The sequence below is a fragment of the Phoenix dactylifera genome, chromosome 5 (genome assembly GCF_009389715.1).
Source record: "Phoenix dactylifera cultivar Barhee BC4 chromosome 5, palm_55x_up_171113_PBpolish2nd_filt_p, whole genome shotgun sequence".
In the NCBI taxonomy this organism is placed as follows: Eukaryota; Viridiplantae; Streptophyta; class Magnoliopsida; order Arecales; family Arecaceae; genus Phoenix; species Phoenix dactylifera.
In genome coordinates, this window is record NC_052396.1 from 7,573,947 (window position 1) to 7,600,076 (window position 26,130).

General features: G+C 41.5%; 2 protein-coding genes across 2 annotated transcripts; both read right to left on the reverse strand.

Annotated features, from left to right (window-relative positions):
* Positions 1-692: 692 nt before the first annotated feature.
* LOC103702765 (subtilisin-like protease SBT3.3) lies at positions 693-4,733 on the reverse strand. Its single transcript, XM_008785325.3, has 10 exons — positions 4,603-4,733; positions 4,318-4,409; positions 4,129-4,226; positions 3,893-4,048; positions 3,192-3,805; positions 3,007-3,071; positions 2,053-2,316; positions 1,849-1,963; positions 1,539-1,710; positions 693-1,448 (listed from the first exon to the last, which is right to left on the reverse strand). The coding sequence occupies exons 1-10, from the start codon at positions 4,708-4,710 to the stop codon at positions 907-909; spliced, it is 2,226 nt and encodes a 741-aa protein (XP_008783547.3). The 5' UTR covers positions 4,711-4,733; the 3' UTR covers positions 693-906.
* A 14,979-nt stretch (positions 4,734-19,712) lies between these two features.
* LOC120110935 (subtilisin-like protease SBT3.5) lies at positions 19,713-25,039 on the reverse strand. Its single transcript, XM_039126978.1, has 10 exons — positions 24,932-25,039; positions 23,187-23,278; positions 22,992-23,089; positions 22,756-22,911; positions 22,055-22,668; positions 21,864-21,928; positions 20,914-21,177; positions 20,710-20,824; positions 20,404-20,575; positions 19,713-20,313 (listed from the first exon to the last, which is right to left on the reverse strand). The coding sequence occupies exons 1-10, from the start codon at positions 25,037-25,039 to the stop codon at positions 19,772-19,774; spliced, it is 2,226 nt and encodes a 741-aa protein (XP_038982906.1). The 3' UTR covers positions 19,713-19,771.
* Between the last annotated feature and the right edge of the window lie 1,091 nt (positions 25,040-26,130).

Here is a 26,130-nt window from a genome sequence, read left to right on the forward strand (position 1 = left end):
GGGCTGCTCCATTGTGAAGCTGTAGAAGACAACAGTATGCCATGTAGTACATTTTGTCAGGAGAGCATTTGTTTTATATATTAGTACATATTTTGTCTAATAGCAAACAGAGCTATAATCTAGTTGTTGCATCCCTCTTCCGTTGGGAAGAAAAACCCATTTGTGAATCATAATATTTATTTTTCCAAGTGTTTGAAATAAATAGTTCTTCCATTATATATAATTAGCATCCCACCATTATTTCCCAAAAATAAATCTAATATATTAAGAAAATAACAATTTTACTTGTTGATTGTGGGCAGCTACAACGGTTAACTAATTGTAAAATGTGTCCTGCAAATTGACCTGTAGCCTTGCAGTTGCACCTCTCTTTGTTGGTGGAGGGAGTTGTGTTCCAGCTTCTAGGGGTGCTTCTCAAGATGGGTAAATTCTCTAGTCATTATGTGAAATTATTGGGTTAGAGATCAGCATTATTATTTCTCTACTTTTATGCTCTACTTCTTTTGAAAGGTTAATCTTTAACCATGATCAAATGACTCTTATAACAGTTTTGGCTGATAGTTGTTAACAATACTTAATGGCCAGGGTATCGACAGGAAAAGATAAAAAACTAAGAAGCCATACATGTAAAATACAAAATCACAGGGTCATGCAAAGAAAATCAAAATTTTCAAGCGGTGTACATGCATTAATTTTTGTTAAGGGAGATCCAGCAAAGAAATTTCTTATTCCATCTATGTTTCCAAGGTAAAAACCTGAGTAATATACTAATATATTATATTTTAAAGACTTGAAATCCAACATTAATAGTTCACACAATCTTAGAGAACCGGTAAAGATTCTCTTTTATTCTTAGCAACCTGTTTTATTCCATTCTCCAACAGGTTGCGCAAGGTTTAGAATTTTTTAAAAGGTGTCCGCATAGAAGTCTTGGATAGTTGTGCGAACTGCGATCGGACTCCTCACAGAATGACTTCCATCATGCCAAGTCAAGCTTCCGAAACCGTAGACCCCTTGCTTCTTGTGAGTTGGCGTGAAAGTGACAGTAAAAGTCCGAACCTTGCTTCTAGCATTGAAAACAAGAACAGAAGGCTCCACCACCATCTTAATGCCGGGCGGGATTTCAAGTGCTGCCTTGTAGACTGCGTCAACCTTGCCTACATTTGTGACAGTTCTCTGAACCATCACAGTTTTTCGAAGATTAGGGATGGCAATTGAGGGAAGATTCAAGTGATATAAAGGTCTCTGTTTGGTGTTGCAGCCACCATGCAGGCCGAAACGACAGTTAAAGAACTCGAGGTACTCTTTAGGATTGATGTCATACACAAGGCCAGGATCCATGGCTTTGTTGGGGTTGATTTGACCCCCACCATAGTCAAAAGGATCGGCAAGCTTACGTGGAACCCCCTCTGCCACTATTGGCTGTCCATATCCATCGGTCACGGATGCTTCATGTTCAACATCAACCATGCACATGTAAGTGCAATGCTATGTCAAAAAGATGAGAGACGTAATTATTTAGTTGAAGTCCATGGTACCTGTAGTGATAATTGCTGATTTAATAGCTGCAGGGGACCAATCAGGATGTGATGATTTCAGCAATGCAGCTATCCCAGCCACATGAGGGCATGCCATGGAGGTTCCTGTGTCAAATCCATATGAGTCCCCTACCGCGGCCAATATGTTGGTTCCAGGTGCAGCAATATCAGGCTATTTAAATTTCAAAAAAAAAAAAGACACACACACACACACAGACACACACCATGTTTTAATGATAAAAGTGGGATGTAAACTATCAAAGAACTACAACAAAAATTAGAACGATAGATGGGCTATGCTTGAATGTACCTTGATCAATTCAGGGTATGATATACTTGGCCCTCTGGAAGAGAAGGATGCCACGTTGGGTGATTGCACTTGCCCAACAACACTACGCGTTGGTTCTACCTTCACCATTGGTTTCCTGTAAATCATCATCAACTATTAGATCTTTAAAGAACTCCTAAATTTATCTCGAAAAGATTGAAGTTGGTAACAAGAGGAGAATATCACCTCACAGAATCCATGTAGTCTTTAATTTGCTGCCCAATCGCGAGGTCTACTGCAATGCATGGGAGACCTTGATATGAAAGAAGATAATCCATGAGGAATGAAGTGTAATGCGCAAAAATAACACCCTTGCCCTGAGCATTCAGCACGGTTTCGATTGCTGTGGATATGACTTCTCGTGGTATGGTTGAAGGCACATTTTGCGGATCGAAACACAGAACAAACTTCCCATCTACGTGAGTACCATTCAAAGACTCCTCGTCACAGCTGCCATGAATTTCCCAGCTTTCAGTCTGAGTTTATACTTTATATAGTAGCAATAAATAATTTTTTCCCCTTCGACTAAAGAGAGAGAAATATTCTTGTCTGTTAGGGTTTCAGAAGTCCAAAAAGTCTTTCGTCCTTCATCAGTTTGTTTCTATCTAGGCCCATATGTCGCTTTCTAATGACCATTTACAGTGTCATATTTTTCTTTAAAATTTGATTTGGGTTATCTCTCTATCATTCTTATGGGTGGACAAAGATGGGACTCATCATACATCTCTGTTTTTTCTTTCCCTCTCTAAAGTTTCATAAGGTCCCTTTTGTGTCTTAGGTTTCAATGGAAAATTTTACTTTCAAACAGTTTTGAGTGCAATACATGTCAGACTTGAGATTCATATCTTTATTAACTAACCTTATCTTTTAAGAAAGCATTAGCAAACCTTTATCATTAACTGAAGCCTGAAGGTCTCTGCTGTCGTCAATAAGTTGTGGACCTTTCTACCCAGGGAACAAATTTTATAGAACCCAAGTCATATTGGCGGTTTTTTATAGATCCAAAACAAAAAAAAAAGAAAACTTATCATCCACTCTTTTTATTTTATCCCATTTCTCCCTCCCTGATACATTGCATAACTATACGGACATTGAAACTAATGCCATACTACAGAGGCCAAAATTTTGTTCCTACCATACCTTTCTCCATAGACTAGTTCTTTAAACTGGTGGTCTTTGTCTGGTTTGTAGAATGCTCCTTGGCCCTGCCAAAAAAAAGGACAAAAAACCTCATACTTCTACAATGCGAGCGTTTACTTTAGTCTACGGTCTTACATATAATACAAGTCTTTGAAAAATCGCTAAACAGAGGAGCAATCTCATACCACCAACTTCTGATTGTTTCCGAGGGTGATGACCGTGGGAAATGAGCGGTCGATCGAGCTTGCTGCTACCGTGATGACCCATGGGACGTCATTGTTAACAGTCTGCGGCACGGGCCCCTGGTTTCCGGCAATGAAAGCCACCGTGATCCCCTTCATAACTGCAGGCAACGAACCAGCAGGATATCCATCTCCATGGAGCGACAGGGATATGACATCCACACCATCATGTATAGCATCATCAAATGCCTTGAGCACCGTAGAGTCGGAGCATTGCCCTGCCTGGCCCCAGCATGCCTTGTATATGGCTAGCCGAGCACGAGGGGCGCCTCCTCTTACCATCCCCGCACCAAGGCCGTGGAAGCTTACGCTGTCCACCGGCACACCAGCTGCAGTGGAAGCTGTATGCGTCCCATGAGTATTGAAATCCCGGGGAGACATGTATTCACCGACGAGGTCCTCCGCCTTGACGCCTCTGGCATAATATCGAGCTCCGATGATCTTTCGACTACAGTTGTTGGCACCAAATGTAGGTTCTACCGCGCACTTACCTTTCCACCGTGATGGTATGGGACCATACCCATGGTCACTGAAGCTTCTTGATTCTGGCCATATGCCTGAGAAGCATACTTTGGCGTCAGAATATGCTATTCCCCACTAATCATTAGAAAAGTTTACCAGACCTTGGTTGAAATGGGACTGACCTGAATCGATAACTCCGATGATCACACCATCTCCATATTTAGCCTTGGGGAGTAATCCTGTAGGTTGGTAATAGTGTAGCCCAAGGTAGTCCCAGCTCCGAGTCGTTTGAATTCGATGCACTCGATTTGGCATGACGCTAACGACTTCAGGCAACTCTGCAGGAGAAAACACGTACTGACAGCTTATATGCAGGCAGCTAAATTTAGATACTTCTTGATGACAAAACACGTCAAACCTGCAATATTCTTTGCTTGTGATTCTGTAAGCATTGCGGCGAAGCCAGAAAATCCATGCCTATAGCTGTAGACAATTGATTGGAGAGCTTCCTCCTTGCTGGAATGCGACGAGCTTAAGTTAATTTGTTATAATATCTGAAAGAAAAGTTTTGGCCAAAAACAGACAGCAGCCCGTGAAGCAAAGCTACCTCCCAAGAAGAGAAGCGAGCATCTCATGGTGCGATGCGGTGACGAGGTCAGGGTCCTCATGTTTTTTTTCTCCCAAGTACACAATGTACACCTGATCAGAAATCCAGTAGTAAAGAACCACTTATTCTTTTCTGGTTGGCCATAGTGCACCACGTCTACATATTCTTTTATAAAATGAGAACGGGTGGGATTTAAACAATCCTTCATCTACAGAATTAAAAAAAAGGAAAAATCTACGAGCCCATGGCATTAATTGCAATGAGATAATAATTCATGAAACTTACTCTAGTTGATTCTTTATTTGATGCTTCGAGTCCAGATAACATCTCTTGGGAGCTAAGCAGAGTTAAGAATGCTAGTAAAGCAAACGAGAGAGGACGCTGGGAACCCATTTTTTTCAGTTTTGGGGAAGTGATACGCTAAAGCCTTATTTATAGGCCAATGGCTGCTGCTTCGGCAAAAATGTGTCGGTATGGATAATATAAAATCATTAGCAAATTGGAGAATTCACTTCTCTGGTTGCCACACATTTGGTAGTGGATGATGCCGGGTGACCATTTGGTGGTGGAAAGGCCAGGGAGGTGGGATGTCTTCTCTAAGTTCACACTCGTCAGCCTCAATCATTGCAGATCTTTGTCGTCAGCAACGACTCTCTTCTTATCTAGAAATTGTCTCATATTCATTGACAGCATAATTCTACGGTCAATTTTGTTTAAATCTTGCTCACAATTGTTACTTCCCTAGATTAGTTACAAAGGATATGTTTACGGAATGAAGGCATTGCTGCCAATCACCGGTGAGATTTATGTTCAATTCACGACACTGATGTGGCAATCAGCAATTGGTGCGAGGTACATAGGAAATGGAATCTCCCTATGGTAATGAAATCTCATTTTGGAACGATGCTTGGGGAAGCGACGAACCATTCAAAGAAACCCAACGCCATGTCATCTCGCAAAGAAACCCAACATCACGGTCGCTGAATTCTTCAGCGCCTCCAATCTCAATGAGATCGATAAGGCTGAGTAGCAGAGGGAGAGAAGAATACGATAAACTTACCTCCCTATTAAGAGACTAGGCGCTATCAGAGGAGGAAGACATTAAAGAATGGCGATGGAGTGACTATTCTAAAGCCTTCTCAGTAAAAATCAGCCACGATTTCTTCATCCAAGAGGAAGAATGCCACACTTTCGGAGAAAGTGGAAGCCTTTGGCTGGTCCTCGACAACGATCTTTTAGAAGTAACGGTCCTTTGAAGGAGCTCTACAACTTATAAAAATTGGCCCCATTATTAATGAAAGTTTATTCCTGCAAGTAGTCTCTGCTTCTAGATTGCATTATTTCTTTGTTTTTCTTCTATTCCTCTGCGGGGAAAGTCCTTGTTTGTTTGAAGAACATCCATTTGGCGCCCTTAGTATGACAAATCCGTCACATATTACGCCGTCTCCAACCACGGCTAGTTCTCAGTAACCATTTTGTCCCGGCTTGGCATGCGCTTGGTCTTGTTCCATGTCCAGGTTCCATCTTTTGGATTGGGTTGGTTGGGTGGGTACACATTCTCTATTCATTCAAGAACTGGTCCTGCTCAACATTCACCAAGGTTTGGATCGAGCACAAATTAGGTCCAAGTATCAAGTAAATATTACTATTGGTAAGCTTTGTCACGCCCCGAACCCAGCACCCGGGTCCGGTACGCGACCGGCCGCATGAGCCCTAGAGCAGTGCCCTAAAGATCATGCAAGGCCTATGATTAACAAGAATTCCAATAAATCCACAACTAATTTAGAAATTCAAATAGACAAATCCGACATGTCCAAATAAACAAATTAGTTCAATTACGAGCTCTTCAAATGTTCATCGACATCAAAGAAGGATAAACAACTAACTAACTAATGACTCTGGTGCTCGCACTCTGCGCCCATCCCATCCAAAACTATGCAACCTGCAACTCTGGTAAAGAAAAAGAAGAAAAGGGGGTGAGCTTTACAGCCCAGTAAGAATCCCTACACATCCATACCAACACAATAATAATACGAATTTGAAAGCCACGACAAATCGATGCACATTTCATGAAATCATAAACCGGCTATCAAAAGACTCAAATAATCAATATAAGTATGTACGTCAAATATCAATGAAAGTCCAACCACGCAAGAATGATATAGCATACGATAGCTCATAAATCTTCATTAATGTTTTCAATGCTTTTTCTTTCCATTCTATATTAACTTGATCCGGATCAATTATCTTTCCGACTTTGGGCTACATCCCGGTCACGTTTCCGGCCCGTGACGGGGCAATCGATAGTATCACATTTCCAGCATGTGACGGGGCAATCGATAGTATCACATTTCCAGCCTGTGACGGGGCAATCGATAGTATCACATTTCCAGCCTGTGACGGGGCAATCGATAGTATCACATTTCCAGCCTGTGACGGGGCAATCAATGGTATCACATTTCCAGCCTGTGACGGGGCAATCGATAATATCACATTTCCAGCCTGTGATGGGGCAATCAATAATAACGAGATAAGCCCAAAGTCCCTGTTCATTTAATCAATTCACAAACACACATCCATTCCCTTTTCCACTTTATTTCCGGCCTAGACTAACCATGGTCACGTTTCCGGCCCGTGACAGGGCAATCGCTATAACATGGTTAGTCCATACCACCACATCCATAAATTCAATTATGCAGGTATAAGTTATACACATACAAGCATCCATCACACTACCAACCACAAGCCAACACGATCAAAATATAATTAAATATAAAACTATTTTGCTTTGTCTGGATCATAGCATATCAAACATATATAGTGCAAAAATATGTATATCATGTAGGATTGGCGTACAAGGATTCTTACCGAAATTGTAGACTGACTCAAACACAGTCCGAATCACAACCTACGCGCTGGGGTGCTGAGTCCCCTGATCAAAATCTCCTGGCTCTGCCGACTCTTCCTCTACAACATCAATTACAAATCACAAACTAAATCATTTAATATTTAAATATTCCAAACCATAATTGATATTTACTATGGGGTCCATAACCAGATCTCCAAACATCTCAATCTCTCCAAGTCTAGGGCAGTCGGGGTGGCCCGACTCCCACCCTTGTACCATCGGCCCATGTCGTCGCCAGCCGTGGCCGCTGCCACGCCGGCGACGATGGCCGGTCCCGATGAAAAGACCAAAAGAAGGGTGGATGATAGAGAAGGGTTCTTCCTCCACCTCTTTGGTCCAAGGGCAACAGCCGGGGTGGCTGTGCCCTCACCTCCCCACCCTCGGCCACCATTGGCCGAACCATCGCCGGCCGCCCCTGCTGCAGTCGCCGGCGATGGTAACCGGCTAAGAGAAAGAGAGAGGAAGAAGTCTCTTCCTCTTCTTCTTTTTCTTCTTCTCTTATTATTATTATTATATTATTATTTTCCCTCCTTTTTCTTCTTCTTCTTCTTCTCCTTCTTCTTCTTTCCAACCAACACAGACCCCTCCCCCTTCCTCCATTTCTTCCACGGAAAGGCCACCGTGATGGTGGCTCGGCCCCCAACCGATGACACCCAGCCGCCGTCGCCGCCGCCGGTGGCCAACCGACGAGGGGAAGAGGAGGAGAGGATGGGATCACGAGGAAGAAGACCCCGGATCCATCTCTCCCCTTCTCCAATAAACCCTAGAAATCCCAAAATAATTCTCTCACAGTCCCGACCGACCACAATGCCATGGTTCTCGGCCAATCCCGGCGGCCGGCGGCCGGCGGCAAGATCCGAAAAGGGAAGCCGAAACAGGGTACCCCTGTTTCGGATCCTTCTCCGATGATCTCACCGGCCAAATCCCCATCAACACCGCCCGAAAAGCTAGCAAATGAAACGCAAGGGAAGGATTCACGCTTACCTCAGTCCGATGGGTGTTCCGGCGACTTTTCTGGCGAGGAATCGGAGGAGAAACCGCGAGTAAACCGGATCAACGCGCACGGCTCCAAGATCTCTTCTTGTGGGGATCTTCACCGAAGGAAAGAGGTTGCCCTGCGGCCGGCCGGATCCTCTCTCCGGCGCTTGTCTCATCCGGCGATCAACCCCCCTAACGCTGCCGCCGCCCTCTCTCCCGCACCCCTCTCTACCACGATCGTGCCTAGGGCACGATCTTAAAAGGGAGATGGGCCCGGTCTTTTCGGGCCGGCCCGTCTCTCTTTCTTTTTTTTTTCTTTTTTTTTTTCATGGGTATTACATACTCTCCCCCTTAAAAAAATTTCGTCCTCGAAATTAACTTACTTGAAGCCTCAAACTTTAAAAATATGCATCCATCATATCATCCCTGAGATCTTAAATAGTCTCCCTCGCGGAGTAACTACTCACAAGATTTTGACATACAAAAATCACAGCATCTCAAAACTTGATCCTTTCTATTTACCACACGTATTAAGTTCTTTTGATCTCCTTCAAAAGAATTCCAAATTCCCAACCTTGGATTAAACTGTCATAATTATATCCCAAAGAAATTAATTTCTTTTGATTCTACACAGAGATCATAATTGGCTTGACAGAAATAGGAGAATTTTTTTTTTTTTTTTTTTAGTATCAAATGCTCTTAATATTCTACAATCATTTTTCTTTTTTTTCTCCCACATCATTCCAACAAATAAGAGATCAATGTTAAAACATTCCAAGTCTAAGACCAACCAAAGAATCATCATTCGTAAATGCTAAATTTAACATGCCCAAGATTCTCCCAAAAGTTGTCAACAATAGGAGAATCCACTGGTGAGAATTACGTAGCTACCTTTAGAACATCCATAGAATCAACAACATTCTCCTGAAACTAACTCAAGTATTTCATCATAATGCCTTTTAGATCAAATATTAATGATCTTAACCAGTTTCAAAATATTAGTCAAACCACTACACTTCCGCTGCGCACTCTGATCTAACTCATCAAATTCTCTAAAGTCACAAAATGATTTCTGACCAAAGTATCACTTTGCATCGAGACTAAGAAAATCCAAATTTTAAATTTCCAAATAGAACTAGAGCAAAACCTCTAGATTTTTTTGTCCTCAATTTATATAGAGTGTACATACCATAACTAACCCCCGATCCTTTAGTCAAGTTTAAGGTCACTCTGTCATCTCCACAACCTTTTTAGAATCCAAAATATCTAGGTTTGATTTAAAGGGGGTAATTCTTGTATTCTCTTTGCAATTTAATTAGAAAATCTACTTTGATTTTCCTTCCGACAGAATTTATTTCAAATTCAATGGGTTAGAAGTCATTGAACCAATACACTATGATTAGAATTTAACTCGATCGATCTCCCGATCTTCCTTCACCAAGATTCTTAACATCCATCAGTAATGCTATATTTGATAATTCATGTAAGCATCTCATGACCGAAGTCTCTACTCAATATGACATTTATTAGTGGCTTCATCAATAATGACAAAAGATCCCTGCTCAAATCTTAAACCTAGGCTTGAGTTTTAAATTAACACATCAATTAGTCTTCTACAATTATAAGAAAAATTCAGGAGCCCAAACCAAACATGAGAATTCAAATAATTAGAATTCTCCCATCAATATGCATACTCTATGGCCTCAAAATAATCAAATACATCCATAGGAAATAGACCTATTTGCAATATCCAACATGCCAACACCAGATATAATCCACATACATTTTCAACTTCGAAGAACGTTCCTTTCAATATTATGAAATCTCCTTAGCTTACTCCAATACTAAATCAACGTACAAATCTCACTCTAATAATTAGCAGCAAAACCAAAAGTATGATCACATCAAAACCCACATCAAATTTGATCTTTCAAATCATTTAAATAATATCTAAACATCGTATAACCGATATGCCATTGTTGACCTTCCTACACTTATCTTAGGTCAAACCTCTCTTATCATGATCAAAGACAATTTATACTTTTCTTCCACACTCATCGAAAACCAAACCTGATGCATACGTTTTATCACAATGCCCAGTGATCTTACACCTTAAGCACTGAATCTAATTGTCATGTCCCTAGTGATCATAACCTTAAGCTATGATATATTTCTGTCGCAAACCCAAGTGATCTTAATCTTATGCTTGGGTTCAAATTTTGTCACTAATCCCAATGATCTTAAACCACAAACACTGATGCCACTTATGCTACAGTCCCCAGTGGTCTTAAATCCCGAGTGATCTTAAACATATGCTTAAATTCCAATTTTGTCACTATCCCCAATGGTCTTAAACGTCAAACTCTAATGCCATTAAGGCCATAGTCCCTAGTGGTCTTAAATCTTAGATTACAATATCATTTCTGTTACAATCTCATATGATTATAAACCAAGACTCTGATAGTTTTTCTATCATAATTCTCCACTCACACTCACCTGAACATAAACCCTGGGATACCTTAACCTTAAGCTCTGATACCAATTGTCAGGATCAAGCGCTACCATTACACCAAAACCGACCGGTGTTAGTGAAGGCGCAACTCTATTTCCTTAAACCCACCAAAGGCAGCGCCACGAGTCGACTCCGACCAAGGCCTCGCCCAACCCCGGACTCCGACCTGGCCTCGCCATGGGTTCAGGGACCCTCGGTATGACCCACCTACTAACTAGGCCATCGCCGTTGGCAGGCGGCAGGACATGCTGACAGTAACCCTCCCTGTGCTGCTCAGGGACCCCGCGGGTATGGCCCGCACAGCGGCCGAGTATGTCCAACATTCCCCCCCCAACGCGATGCCTGGGTTTCGAACTCGAGACCTCTGGCTCTGATACCACTCTGTCACGCCCCGAACCCAGCACCCGGGTCCGGTACGCGACCGGCCGCATGAGCCCTAGAGCAGTGCCCTAAAGATCATGCAAGGCCTATGATTAACAGGAATTCCAATAAATCCACAACTAATTTAGAAATTCAAATAGACAAATCCGACATGTCCAAATAAACAAATTAGTTCAATTACGAGCTCTTCAAATGTTCATCGACATCAAAGAAGGATAAACAACTAACTAACTAATGACTCTGGTGCTCGCACTCTGCGCCCATCCCATCCAAAACTATGCAACCTGCAACTCTGGTAAAGAAAAAGAAGAAAAGGGGGTGAGCTTTACAGCCCAGTAAGAATCCCTACACATCCATACCAACACAATAATAATACGAATTTGAAAGCCACGACAAATCGATGCACATTTCATGAAATCATAAACCGGCTATCAAAAGACTCAAATAATCAATATAAGTATGTACGTCAAATATCAATGAAAGTCCAACCACGCAAGAATGATATAGCATACGATAGCTCATAAATCTTCATTAATGTTTTCAATGCTTTTTCTTTCCATTCTATATTAACTTGATCCGGATCAATTATCTTTCCGACTTTGGGCTACATCCCGGTCACGTTTCCGGCCCGTGACGGGGCAATCGATAGTATCACATTTCCAGCCTGTGACGGGGCAATCGATAGTATCACATTTCCAGCCTGTGACGGGGCAATCGATAGTATCACATTTCCAGCCTGTGACGGGGCAATCGATAGTATCACATTTCCAGCCTGTGACGGGGCAATCGATGGTATCACATTTCCAGCCTGTGACGGGGCAATCGATAATATCACATTTCCAGCCTGTGATGGGGCAATCAATAATAACGAGATAAGCCCAAAGTCCCTGTTCATTTAATCAATTCACAAACACACATCCATTCCCTTTTCCACTTTATTTCCGGCCTAGACTAACCAGGGTCACGTTTCCGGCCCGTGACAGGGCAATCGCTATAACATGGTTAGTCCATACCACCACATCCATAAATTCAATTATGCAGGTATAAGTTATACACATACAAGCATCCATCACACTACCAACCACAAGCCAACACGATCAAAATATAATTAAATATAAAACTATTTTGCTTTGTCTGGATCATAGCATATCAAACATATATAGTGCAAAAATATGTATATCATGTAGGATTGGCGTACAAGGATTCTTACCGAAATTGTAGACTGACTCAAACACAGTCCGAATCACAACCTACGCGCTGGGGTGCTGAGTCTCCTGATCAAAACCTCCTGGCTCTGCCGACTCTTCCTCTACAACATCAATTACAAATCACAAACTAAATCATTTAATATTTAAATATTCCAAACCATAATTGATATTTACTATGGGGTCCATAACCAGATCTCCAAACATCTCAATCTCTCCAAGTCTAGGGCAGTCGGGGTGGCCCGACTCCCACCCTTGTACCACCGGCCCATGTCGTCGCCAGCCATGGCCGCTGCCACGCCGGCGACGATGGCCGGTCCCGATGAAAAGACCAAAAGAAGGGTGGATGATAGAGAAGGGTTCTTCCTCCACCTCTTTGGTCCAAGGGCAACAGCCGGGGTGGCTGTGCCCTCACCTCCCCACCCTCGGCCACCATTGGCCGAACCATCGCCGGCCGCCCCTGCTGCAGTCGCCGGCGATGGTAACCGGCTAAGAGAAAGAGAGAGGAAGAAGTCTCTTCCTCTTCTTCTTTTTCTTCTTCTCTTATTATTATTATTATATTATTATTTTCCCTCCTTTTTCTTCTTCTTCTTCTCCTTCTTCTTCTTTCCAACCGACACAGACCCCTCCCCCTTCCTCCATTTCTTCCACGGAAAGGCCACCGTGATGGTGGCTCGGCCCCCAACCGACGACACCCAGCCGCCGTCGCCGCCGCCGGTGGCCAACCGACGAGGGGAAGAGGAGGAGAGGATGGGATCACGAGGAAGAAGACCCCGGATCCATCTCTCCCCTTCTCCAATAAACCCTAGAAATCCCAAAATAATTCTCTCACAGTCCCGACCGACCACAATGCCATGGTTCTCGGCCAATCCCGGCGGCCGGCGGCCGGCGGCAAGATCCGAAAAGGGAAGCCGAAACAGGGTACCCCTGTTTCGGATCCTTCTCCGACGATCTCACCGGCCAAATCCCCATCAACACCGCCCGAAAAGCTAGCAAATGAAACGCAAGGGAAGGATTCACGCTTACCTCAGTCCGATGGGTGTTCCGGCGACTTTTCCGGCGAGGAATCGGAGGAGAAACCGCGAGTAAACCGGATCAACGCGCACGGCTCCAAGATCTCTTCTTGTGGGGATCTTCACCGAAGGAAAGAGGTTGCCCTGCGGCCGGCCGGATCCTCTCTCCGGCGCTCGTCTCATCCGGCGATCAACCCCCCTAACGCTGCCGCCGCCCTCTCTCCCGCACCCCTCTCTACCACGATCGTGCCTAGGGCACGATCTTAAAAGGGAGATGGGCCCGGTCTTTTCGGGCCGGCCCGTCTCTCTTTCTTTTTTTTTTTCTTTTTTTTTTTCTTTTTTTTTTTCATGGGTATTACAAGCTTAAAATAATTTTATCAATAATAATTGTAAATTAAAATCCGTAAATTTTATGAAAAATGTGAAGCCATTCGTCGAAATGTCTTGCTCTTGCCATTGTGAATGTGCAGTTCCTTTTGATTCAATTGCGACAACGGCTGATTCTCAAGCAGCTTGTATTCGTATAATCAAATATATAAAACATGACGAAATAGAAAAGGAATAGATACAAATTCAAGCCACAAAGTATCACTGAAGTGCTAAGCCGTATAGAAAGCTATCCAATTCACAGTGGCTATTCGTCCACCGATAGATATAAATGGCCAGAATGCAGTGCAACTCATAGCTATCCTCAAGACATCCACCAGCTGGGTCTGTCTCCAAATCCATCCAATAACAATCGCTAAGTCGCTCTGGAGATCAATATGGTCAGCTTTTAGGACTAACCCTGCATAACTGATACTATCCCATACTGCTCTCGTTTCTACTCCAGAAACTGAGATGAATAAAATATTACTTCAGAAAATACCAGTTTATATGCTTTAAGATTGTGTGTGTAGGTTTCATGACTTCATCTTTTATTTGATTTAAAATTTTCAAACTAGTAAAGTTAATATATTCTAAAACATGTACGGCAGTCAAAATGAGAAAGTTACATAGCGGGATGGAGAATATAGATGATTAAGAGATGAGAATGTAAGTACGAAAAATTCCACCAAAAGTATGTATATTTTTTTAAATTCATGATTTTAAGAGGTTTAGGAGATTTGATTGCAGAACCAAACACGCCATTATTACAATATCATGGCGTAAAACATGAGAAGTGCACATAAATTCATTAAATATCAAGACTTTTCTCGGCATTCAAAAACACCTTGATTGCTCATATTGAGCATCATTGCACGAACCTTGAAAACGACTCCTTTAGCTAAGCTAGCAATGTGTATGACCGTAGGCTGGGATCCTGCCTTGTGATATTCCTCTAGGATACATATCAGGACAAGGTAGGACAGCTTTACCGCCCGCTATCTTGCAATTAACTTGACATTAAATTCCTTGGGGTGTTTACATTGGACAAAGCTATGTCGTTGTCCGCTCAACTCAACCCATTTGTTAGATGACTTGGTCAATTGTTAATCAGTTCTCAGGTTGGATTGTGGGTGGGCTTGCATTAAAAAACTATCATTTAGTGCAATGAAACTTATTACATGAGAAGAAAAGAGAATTTTTAGTGACAGTTATACATGTTATATGCAAGAGTATGATGCTGTACTGAATTTTGCTCTAAATGATGGTCGTTGCTCACCACTTTCTCAAAAAAAAAAAAAAAAAAAAAAAACAACATTAGTATACATATATATAAAAGTCCAATCTAATCTTTCCCATCTTTTAATAAGGCTGCCCTCAAAATATTGATGAGGGACCTTGATGTTGTCCCATGTTCAATTAAATAATGTTCTATGGACTAGATCTTGTCTTCCAAAATATAGTGACATAATCCATGATATTCCAACAAATATGGCAAGTATGATAACTTAATATCTTATCTAAAAAAACTAATCGAAAAATATTATTTAGATTTATTAATTCTATATAAATATCTAAAATCTATTTAGTATATAATTAATATAAGACTAAATATACGGTCTCATTGGTCTTCATAATAAGATGGTTTCCAACTTTGATGATTGCCTGCTGCGGTCCGGTCCGTTCCAGGCAAATCTACTTGGCACAGTTGGGACAAGTCCTCTAAATGGAGGCCATGCGTGTGAACACGGATGAATGGATATCCCCACAGCACTAGAATGGCGTGTTTGGCTCCAAGCACTAAGAAGATGCCTCTCTTTTTGGTCGACAAAGAAGATGCTCTATAGTGCAGTTGTGGGGCACGGGGCTTGAGTGGATTTTGAAGTTGATATGTGAGAGCACTAATTTGAATGATAACTTGTTGATTGTGGGTAGCTACAAGGATTAACTAATTGTAAAATGTGTTCCACAAATTGAACTGTAGCCTTGCAGTTGCACCTCTCTTTCTTGTTGGGGGGAGCTGTGTTCCAACTTCTAGGGGTGCTTCTCAAGATGGATAAATTCTCTAGTCATGTATGTGAAATTAGAGGTCGTGCTCTTCCATCTTTCTTTTATTTTTTTAAAAAAATTATAACTACATTGTATTATTACCATTACCTTTTTTTTTTCTTGCATATGCTCCTCTCCAAGTTTTAATTTTGTGTATATGATACTTTTATGTTTTGCATGAGCACCCAACATTTTCTGGTCCACTTGCTTAGAAAATCATCTCTTTTTCTAGCAAAGTAACATACATATCTCTGAGCATTAAATGGCGTCCACTAGTGGATTAGAGACTGGCATTATTATTTCTACTTCTATTTTCACTACAACAATTATAAGTTTTACCGACTATGTTTTTCCGACGCTAAGGGAAAGCATCGGAAAAGTTTGGCTCAACGCCAACCTTTGCTGACGCTTTTACCTGGCGTCGGTAAATCTCAAAAAACGACGACGCTCTAAAGTGTCGTTAAAATATTGGAAACGACGACGCTTATCAACGTCGTTAGAAAACATTAAACCCCCCAACCGCTCGCCGGGCCCCTTCTTCTCATTTTCTATCGGTCGATGCCCTAGCTTCCCCACTGCCGACTTCTCACCTTCATCGCGAGCCCTAGCTTCCCTGTTGCCGTCGACCTCGCCCTCGTCTGAGGTAAGCCTCCTCCTCCTCCTTTTTGTTTTGTTCTTGTTTTTAACGCTCGCTCGGCCCCCTCTCCTCATACTCTCTCGATCGATGCCCTAGCTGCGCGCCGATATCAAACTGATCAGATCTCACCTCCATCCCTAGCCCCGATCGGCGATCGAAGATCCCGCTTCTCCGCCGCCGTCGACCTCGCCGTCGTCTGAGGTAAGCCTCCTCCTCCTCCTTCTCTTCCTCCTCCTCCTCCTCTTTGTTTTCTTCTTGTTTTTAACGCTCGCCCGACCCCCTCTCCTCATCCTCTCTTGGTCGATGCCCTAGCTGCATGCCGACATCTCACCTCCATCCCAAGCCCTAGCTACTCCGCCGCCGTCGACCTCGCCATCGACTGAGGTAGGTGATCCTCATACTCTCTGTTAACATTTATTAATTGCATGATCCTTATACTCTCTGTTAACATGAAGATTAGTGTCTAACATTCCTTCTGTATATATACAATTTTATAAGAATATTCCTGTTTAAATATATGCCTGTTTAAATCATCTTTGAATTCTTCATGGAAATTGTATCCATGAAGAAGACCTTCTTCATGGATACAAATATAAACCAATGATGGATACTTTGACATTATGGTCGCAGAGAGGATTCCTTCAGCTTTTGTTATTTGAATTATGCTGAGAATAAAAAGTACACTGGAAGAAAGTGAAATTCTAAGTTTATTCTCGCATGGGTTCGTTAAATGTGTGTGCCTTTCTGTATCCATTTCCTTTTGACCATGCGATTGATCAAGATTGCTTGTGTTTGGAGTAAGAATGGAGTTCATTTCCAGCCCTATCTATGTAGAGGAGACTTGGACGCACCAGGAAATTGCACACCCCATAATTGTGTTGGTGTCCATTGGGATGTTATTCCCTTTTGTTATTGTTCCATGCATATTATCCATCCATCTGTTATGATTAGAGACACATGCCACTGGACCTACCCAAGCTTTTCATCATCGTACAAGCTTTCCATGTGGAAGTGGACAATACTATTAACACCCATAGGCTTCCCCCAAAAAGAAGAAGAAAAAGCTCAAGACACCCACTCATGGCATCACTTGACTCTTTAACTTCCTCTCACTCATCCTTGGTGCCGAACCCAGGTGTCATTTTGGGAGTGAATTGGCATCATCTTTGAATTCCTGTTTAAATATATACCTGTTTAAATCATCTTTGAATTCTTCATGGAAAGTGTTCTGCCTTCACAGAAAGATAGTACCTTCACAGAAGATAGTACCATTTTCGGAAGAATCTTATTATATTAGTATATTTGTACTATACTAATCCAAATATTAGTGCTTATATTAGCATGCCAAAATCATTACTCCCTGAGCTGGATTAGAATAATAATAGCTGCCCGTAATATAGCATGGAATGTTATTGCCACATAGGAGCAAATTGGACCAAATACACAAATATTTAATGTGAATTTCGACCTTTTCCTAGGCATACAAGATGCTAGATCACACGATTCATCAAGTAGATCCTGTAAACAACATAACATGAGATTTGGAGAAAAAGAAGACACAAGGTCTCTTGGATCATCATTTTCCAGAAAGAATGCATTCCAGTATTACAACACAATACACGCAGTTTCATCTACTCAAAATCCAGTATTAATATGACTACTTTTAGCAGCACATGCAACAATAATGCAATGGATCAATATCCCTTTTTTTGTTCGGGAGGAGTCAAGAGATATAGTTGTATGTATTCATCTTTGACTTGTGCTGTATTTTCTTTTGTTCTATTATTAGCATACATTAATTTGAATTTTTCTTTTGAGAGATATAGGATAAGGCAACAAATCTTATTTTAGAGCGCGTCGGGGAGTCATCATCCGACGCGACCAGTCATATTGAATCTCAAGTGCTCGCTGAATTGATGGGCCCAGATCGTTATGGTCGAGTGAGGGGTTACGGCGTTGGAGTTACCCCCACTCAGTTGTCTTCAGTAGGCACGTATACAAGAAATGCCAGAGAAGGTAGTAACACTGTAGAAGTTCGTCATCTTCAAGCAACTATTGAAGAAATGAAGCAGAACCAAGCAAATTTTCAGTCTCAGCTTGCAAATATTTCATCCATGTTATAACGATTTCTCCATTCTCAGGTAAATAACTATATATATTTGAATACTTTACATATTATCAATTATGATATATGAGTTAATGTATCACATTATTCCTAACTTCTAAGGTTTCTTTTTTTTTTTGTAAATTCCTGATACTTCAAACGCTCGTAGAGATGATAATGATGGAGCTGAATCCCGTCCCTGATGCCTTCTAGACTATTTTTTATGAGTTTGATATGTATATGTTTCTTATTTTTCAGAGTACATTGTAATTCGAAACTTATTAAGCAAATTTTTAATCAGATATGACAATATTCATATTTCGAATGATCTGGATGTTTGTGTCAATGTATCAATGTAATACAGGTTTATATTATTATAATATATGTTTTATAATATGTGTTTTACAATATGAATTGGTATTTTTATTTTTTTTAAAAAAATACAATTTTCGACGCTTTTAAGCGTCGGTAAAAGACGTCGTGGCACAACTACGGCACGCTTATGCCGACGCTTCAAACGCTTACATTAGCGCCGGCGTTACCTGGATTTGCCGACGTTTAAAAGCGTCGGAGAAAACCATGAGGAAAGCCATGAGTAATTTGTCCGTCGTGTTATCGCCGACGCTTTATAAGCGTCGGCATATCCAGGTTTTTGCCGACGCTTTCGTCCTGCGTCGGCAAAAATTTTTGCCACTCTGGTATCGTCGATGCTTTGGCGACGCTTCTGTTTGCGTCAGCGGTACTTTAAACGATGCTTATAAACGTCGCTAAAGGTCCCAAAAAGCTTCGGGATAGGTTAGTTTTCCTGTAGTGTCTCTACTTCTTCTGAAAAGTTAATCTTGAACCATGATCAAATGACTCTTATCACAGTTTTGGCTGATGGTTGTTAACAATAGTTAATGGCCAGGGCATCGACAGGAAAAGATAAAAAATTAAAAAGGCATTCATGTAAAATACAAAACGCAGGGTCATGCAAAGAAAATCAAAATTTTCAAGCGGTGTACACGCATTAATTTTTTGTTAAGGGATGCTTTCTACTGCTGTCAATATGCAGAATACTCTCACATCAGCAAATTGCAAGTGAATATTAGCTCAAAGATCCAGCAAAGATATTGCTTATTCCATATATGCTTCCAAGGTAAAAACCCGAGTAACACACAAATATATTATATTTTAAGAGACTTGAAATCCGACATTAATAGTTCAAACAATCTTAGAGAACCGGTAAAGATTCTCTTTTATTCTTAGCAACCTGCAATTTTATTACATTCTCCAACAGGTTGCACAAGGTTTAGAATTTTTTAAAAGGTGTCTGCATAGAAGTCTTCGATAGTTGTGCGAACTGCGATCGGACTCCTCACAGAATGAGTTCCATCATGCCAAGTCAAGCTTCCGAAACCGTAGACCCCTTGCTCCTTGTGAGTTGGCATGAAAGTTACAGTAAAAGTCCGAACCTTGCTTCTAGCATTGAAAACAAGAACAGAAGGCTCCACCACCATCTTAATGCCGGGCGGGATTTGAAGTGCTGCCTTGTAGACTGCGTCAAACTTGCCTACATTTGTGACAGTTCTCCGAACCATCACAGTTTTTCGAAGATTAGGGATGGCAATGGAGGGAAGATTCAAGTGATATAAAGGTCTCTGTTTGGTGTTGCAGCCACCATGCAGGCCGAAACTACAGTTAAAGAACTCGAGGTACTCTTTAGGAGTGATGTCATACACAAGGCCAGGATCCATGGCTTTGTTGGGGTTGATTTGACCCCCACCATAGTCAAAAGGATCGGCAAGCTTACGTGGAACCCCCTCTGCCACTATTGGCTGTCCATATCCATCGGTCACGGATGCTTCATGTTCAACATCAACCAAGCACACGTAAGTGCAATGCTATGTCAAAAAGATGAGAGACGTAATTATTTAGTTGAAAGTCCAGGTACCTGTAGTGATAATTGCTGATTTAATAGCTGCAGGGGACCAATCAGGATGCGATGATTTCAGCAATGCAGCTATCCCAGCCACATGAGGGCATGCCATGGAGGTTCCTGTGTCAAATCCATATGACTCCCCTACCGCGGCCAATATGTTGGTTCCAGGTGCAGCAATATCAGGCTATTTAAATTTCAAAAAAAAAAGACACACACACACACACACACACACCATGTTTTAATGATAAAAGTGGGATGTAAACTATCAAAGAACTACAACAAAAAATAGAACGATAGATGGGCTATGCTTGAATGTACCTTGAGCAATTCAGGGTATGATATACTTGGCCCTCTGGAAGAGAAGGATGCGACGTTGGGTGATTGCACTTGCCCAACAACACTACGCGTTGGTTCTACCTTCACCATTGGTTTCCTGTAAATCATCATCAACTATTAGATCTTTAAAGAACTCCTAAAGTTATCTCGAAAAGATTGAAGTTGGTAACAAGAGGAGAATATCACCTCACAGAATCCATGTACTCTGCAATTTGCTGCCCAATCGCGAGGTCTACTGCAATACATGGGAGACCCTGCCATAAAAGAAGATAATCCATAAGGAATGAAGTGTAATGCGCAAAAATAACACCCTTGCCCCGAGCACGCAGCACGGTTTCCATTGCTGTGTATATGACTTCTCGTGGTATGGTTGAAGACACATTTTGCGGATCGAAACACAGAACAAACTTCCCATCTACGTGAGTACCATTCAAAGCCTCCTCGTCACAGCTGCCATGAATTTCCCAGCTATCAGTCTGAGTTTATACTTTATATAGTAGCAATAAATAATTTTTTCCCCTTCGACTAGAGAGAGTGAAATATTCTTGTTTGTTAGGGTTTCAGAAGTCCAAAATGTCTTTCGTCCTTCATCAGTTTGTTTCTATCTATGCCCATATGTCAATTTCTAATGACCATTTACTGTGTCATATTTTTCTTTAAAATTTGAATTGGGTTATCTCTCTATCATTCTTATGGGTGGACAAAGATGGGACTCATCATACATCTCTGTTTTTTCTTTCCCTCTCTAAAGTTTCATAAGGTCCCTTTTGTGTCTTAGGTTTCAATGGAAAATTTTACTTTCAAACAGTTTTGAGTGCAATACATGTCAGACTTGAGATTCATATCTTTATTAACTAACCTTATCTTTTAAGAAAGCATTAGCAAACCTTTATCATTAACTGAAGGTCTCTGCTGTCGTCAATAAGTTGTGGACCTTTCTACCCAGGGAACAAATTTTATAGAACCCAAGTCATATTGGCGGTTTTTTATATATCCAAAACAAAAAAAAAAAAAGAAAACTTATCATCCACTCTTTTTATTTTATCCCATTTCTCCCTCCCTGATACATTGCATAACTACACGGACAGTGAAACTAATGTCATACTACAGAGGCCAAAATTTTGTTCCTACCATACCTTTCTCCATAGACTAGTTCTTTAAACTGGTGGTCTTTGTCTGGTTTGTAGAATGCTCCTTGGCCCTTCCAAAAAAAAAGACAAAAAACCTCATACTTCTACAATGCGAGCGTGATACGTTACTTTAGTCTACGGTCTTACATACAATAAAAGTCTTTGAAAAATCGCTAATCAGAGTGGCAATCTCATACCACCAACTTTTGATTGTTTCCGAGGGTGATGACCGTGGGAAATGAGCGGTCGATCGAGCTTGCTGCTACCGTGATGACCCACGGGACGTCATTGTTAACAGTCTGCGGCACGGGCCCCTGGTTTCCGGCAATGAAAGCCACCGTGATCCCCTTCATAACTGCAGGCAACGAACCAGCAGGATATCCATCTCCATGGAGCGACAGGGATATGACATCCACACCATCATGTATAGCATCATCAAATGCCTTGAGCACCGTGGAGTCGGAGCATTGCCCTAACTGGCCCCAGCATGCCTTGTATATGGCTAACCGAGCACGAGGGGCGCCTCCTCTTACCATCCCCGCACCAAGGCCGTGGAAGCTTACGCTATCCACCGGCACACCAGCTGCAGTGGAAGCTGTATGCGTCCCATGAGTATTGAAATCCCGGGGAGACATGTATTCACCTACGAGGTCCTCCGCCTCGACGCCTCTGGCATAATATCGAGCTCCGATGATCTTTCGACTGCAGTTGTTGGCACCAAATGTAGGTTCTACCACGCACTTACCTTTCCAACGTGATGGTATGGGACCATACCCATGGTCACTAAAGCTTCTTGATTCTGGCCATATGCCTGAGAAGCATACTTGGCCATCAGAATATGCTATTTCCTACTAATCATTAGAAAAGTTTAGTAGACCTTGGTTGAAATGGGACCGACCTGTATCGATAACTCCGATGATCACACCATCTCCATATTTAGCCTTGGGGAGTAATCCTGTAGGTTGGTAATAGTTTAGCCCAAGGTAGTCCCAGCTCCGAGTCGTTTGAATTCGATGCACTCGATTTGGCATCACGCTAACGACTTCAGGCAACTCTGCAGGAGAAAACACGCACTAACAGCTTATATCCAGGCAGCTCAATTTAGATACTACTTGATGACAAAACACGTCAAACCTGCAATATTCTTTGCTTGTGATTCTGTAAGCATTGCGGCGAAGCCAGAAAATCCATGCCTATAGCTGTAGACGATTGATTGGAGAGCTTCCTCCTTGCTGGAATGCGACGAGCTTAAGTTAATTTGTTATAATATCTGAAAGAAAAGTTTTGGCCAAAAACAGACAACAGCGCCCATACGTGAAGCAAAGTTACCTCCCAAGAAGAGAAGCGAGCATCTCATGGTGCGATGCGGTGACGAGGTCAGGGTCCTCATGTTTTTTCTCTCCCAAGTACACAATGTACGCCTGATCAGAAATCCAGAAGCAAAGAACCTCTTACTCTTTTCTGGTAGGCCATAGTCTCGGGGCAACGAAAGCAAAGTGGGATAAAAAAGACTAGAAGAATGGATTTGCTTAAGAATGTTTTCTTTTCATTCAAAAATGGGGGCTCATTACAATCCTTTAGATACATCAGAGCTACTGCTTTTTTTTTTTAAGATAACTCTAGAACATCAATGAAGCTGATTCAACAAGTTCCAAAGTTTAGGGAATACAAAGAGTCATTCAAGCTAGAGAACATTCAGTCAAAAATATCTTCTGCACAAACTAGAAAATTACAAATTACTTCTTAACACCCCCTCTTAATTTGTAATTTTCAAAGACTTTTTGAACTGCTCAAACTTCTCAGAAGATACAGCTTTGGTGAGAACATCTGCAGATCATAAGTGTTAATGAACTCTAAGTAGATCTCCTTCTTCCTTACCATATCCCTTATGAAATGATGACGCAGCTCAATATGCTTTGATCTTGCATAAAAAACTGGATTTTTAGTCATTGCAATAGCTGACATATTGTCACAGAAGATAGCAATCTGGTTGATTTTACTGATAGTGATTGGGCAGGAAGTCTTGATGATCGAAAAAGCACGTCAGGCTATATTTTTTGCTTGGGATCAGAGCGCCGGCCTGTCCTATCAGACCAGCGTGCATCGAGATGCACAAGCACTGCATTAAGTGTTGCAGCTAGTTTATTGGGGGTTTGTGTACCTGGTTCAGGAGCAAGGATTATGGCCTTTGTTGATGGCCCATCAACAGAAGGACCTGGCTCTATTGTATCAAAGAATTTATCTGAGCCAATTCGTTCACACAAAGACCTAGATAAAGGTTCTGCACCACTCTATAATAAAGCTGTCAAGTTCTATGAGGGGCTCTCAAAACAGCTTGTACATCAAGGACACGTATTGGATTTGTTTGCATGTGCACTCGATCAGGTTGGGGTGGCAGAACTCAAAGTTGCAGTTGAAAGGAGTGGGGGAATTGTTGTGCTCGCAGAAAGTTTTGGTCATTCTGTTTTCAAGGATTCACTTCGACACATTTTCCAGTCAAGTGATTATGACCTTGGTTTATCATTCAATGGTATATTTGAGGTAAACTGCTCGAAAGATGTCAAAGTTCAAGGCATTCTCGGTCCTTGTGCTTCTTTAGAGAAGAAAGGTCCTCTCTAATACCAAATTCGTTGGAGGCAACGAAAGCAAAGTGGGATAAAAAAAGACTAGAAGAATGTATTTGCTTCAGAATGTTTTCTTTTCATTCAAAAATGGGGGCTCATTACAGAGCTACTGCTTCTTTCTTTTTTAGATAACTCTAGAACATCATTTAAGCTGATTCAACAAGTTCCAAAGTGTAGGGAATACATAGAGTCATTCAAGCTAGAAAACATAAAGTCTAGGGAATACAAAAAGTCATTCAAGCTAGAGAACATTCAGTCAAAAATATCTTCTGCACAAACTAGAAAATTACAAATTACTACTTAACACATAGTGCACTACGTCTACATATTCTTTTATAAAATGAGAACGGGTGGGATTTAAACAATCCTTCATCTAAAGAATTAAAAAAAGGGAAAAATCTACGAGCCCATGGCATTAATTGCAATGAAATAATAATTCATGAAACTTACTCTAGTTGATTCTTTATTTGATGCTTCGACTCCAGATAATATCTTTTGGAAACAAAGCAGAGTTAAGAATGCTCGTAAAGCAAAGGCCATAGGACGCTGGGAACCCATTTTTCCCGTTGTGGGGAAGTGATGCGCTAAAGCCTTATTTATAGGCCAATAGCTGCTACTTCGGCAAAAATACGTTGGTACGGATAATATAAAATCATTAGCAAATTGGAGAATTCACTTCTCTGGTTGCCTCCCATTTGCTAAAGCCTTAATCATTTTGGAACGATGCTTGGGGAAGCGACGAACCATTCAAAGAAACCCAAGACCATGTCATCTCGCAAAAAAACCCAACACCATGTCATCTCGCAAAGAAACCCAACACCACGGTCGCTGAATTCTTCAGCGCCTCCAATCTCAATGAGATCGATAAGGCTGAGTAGCAGAGGGAGAAGAATATGATAAACTTACCTCCCTATTCAAAGACTAGGCGCTATCAGAGGAGGAAGACATTACAGAATGGCGATGGAGTGACTATTCTAAAGCCTCCTCAGTAAAAAAGAAGAATATGATAAACTTAGGCGCTATCAGAGGAGGAAGACATTACAGAATGGCGATGGAGTGACTATTCTATAGCCTCCTCAGTAAAAATCAGCTGCGATTTCTTCATCCAAGAGGAAGAATGCCACACTTTCAAAGAAAGTGGAAGTCTTTGGCTAGTCCTCGACAACGATCTTTTAGAAGAAACGGTCTTTTGAAGGAGTTCTACAACTTATAAAAATTGCAATGCCTTGAAGACCTAGTACTTTCAGCCCTTTTATTAGTGACAGTTTATTCCGGCAGGTAATCTCTGCGTCCAATTTGGAGAATGCCACGCTTTCGAAGAAAGTGGAAGCCTTTGCCTAGTCCTCGACAACGATCTTTTAGAAGAAACGGTCTTTTGAAGGAGCTCTGCAACTTATAAAAATTGCAATGCCTTGAAGACCTAGTACTTTCAGCTCTCTTATTAATGACAGTTTATTCTGGCAAGTAATTTCTGCGTCCAATTTGGAGAATGCCACGCTTTCGAAGAAAATGGAAGCCTTTGCCTAGTCCTCGACAATGATCTTTTAAAAGAAACGGTCTTTTGAAGGAGCTCTGCAACTTATAAAAATTGCAATGCCTTGAAGACCTAGTATTTTCAGCCCTTTTATTAATAATAGTTTATTCCGGCA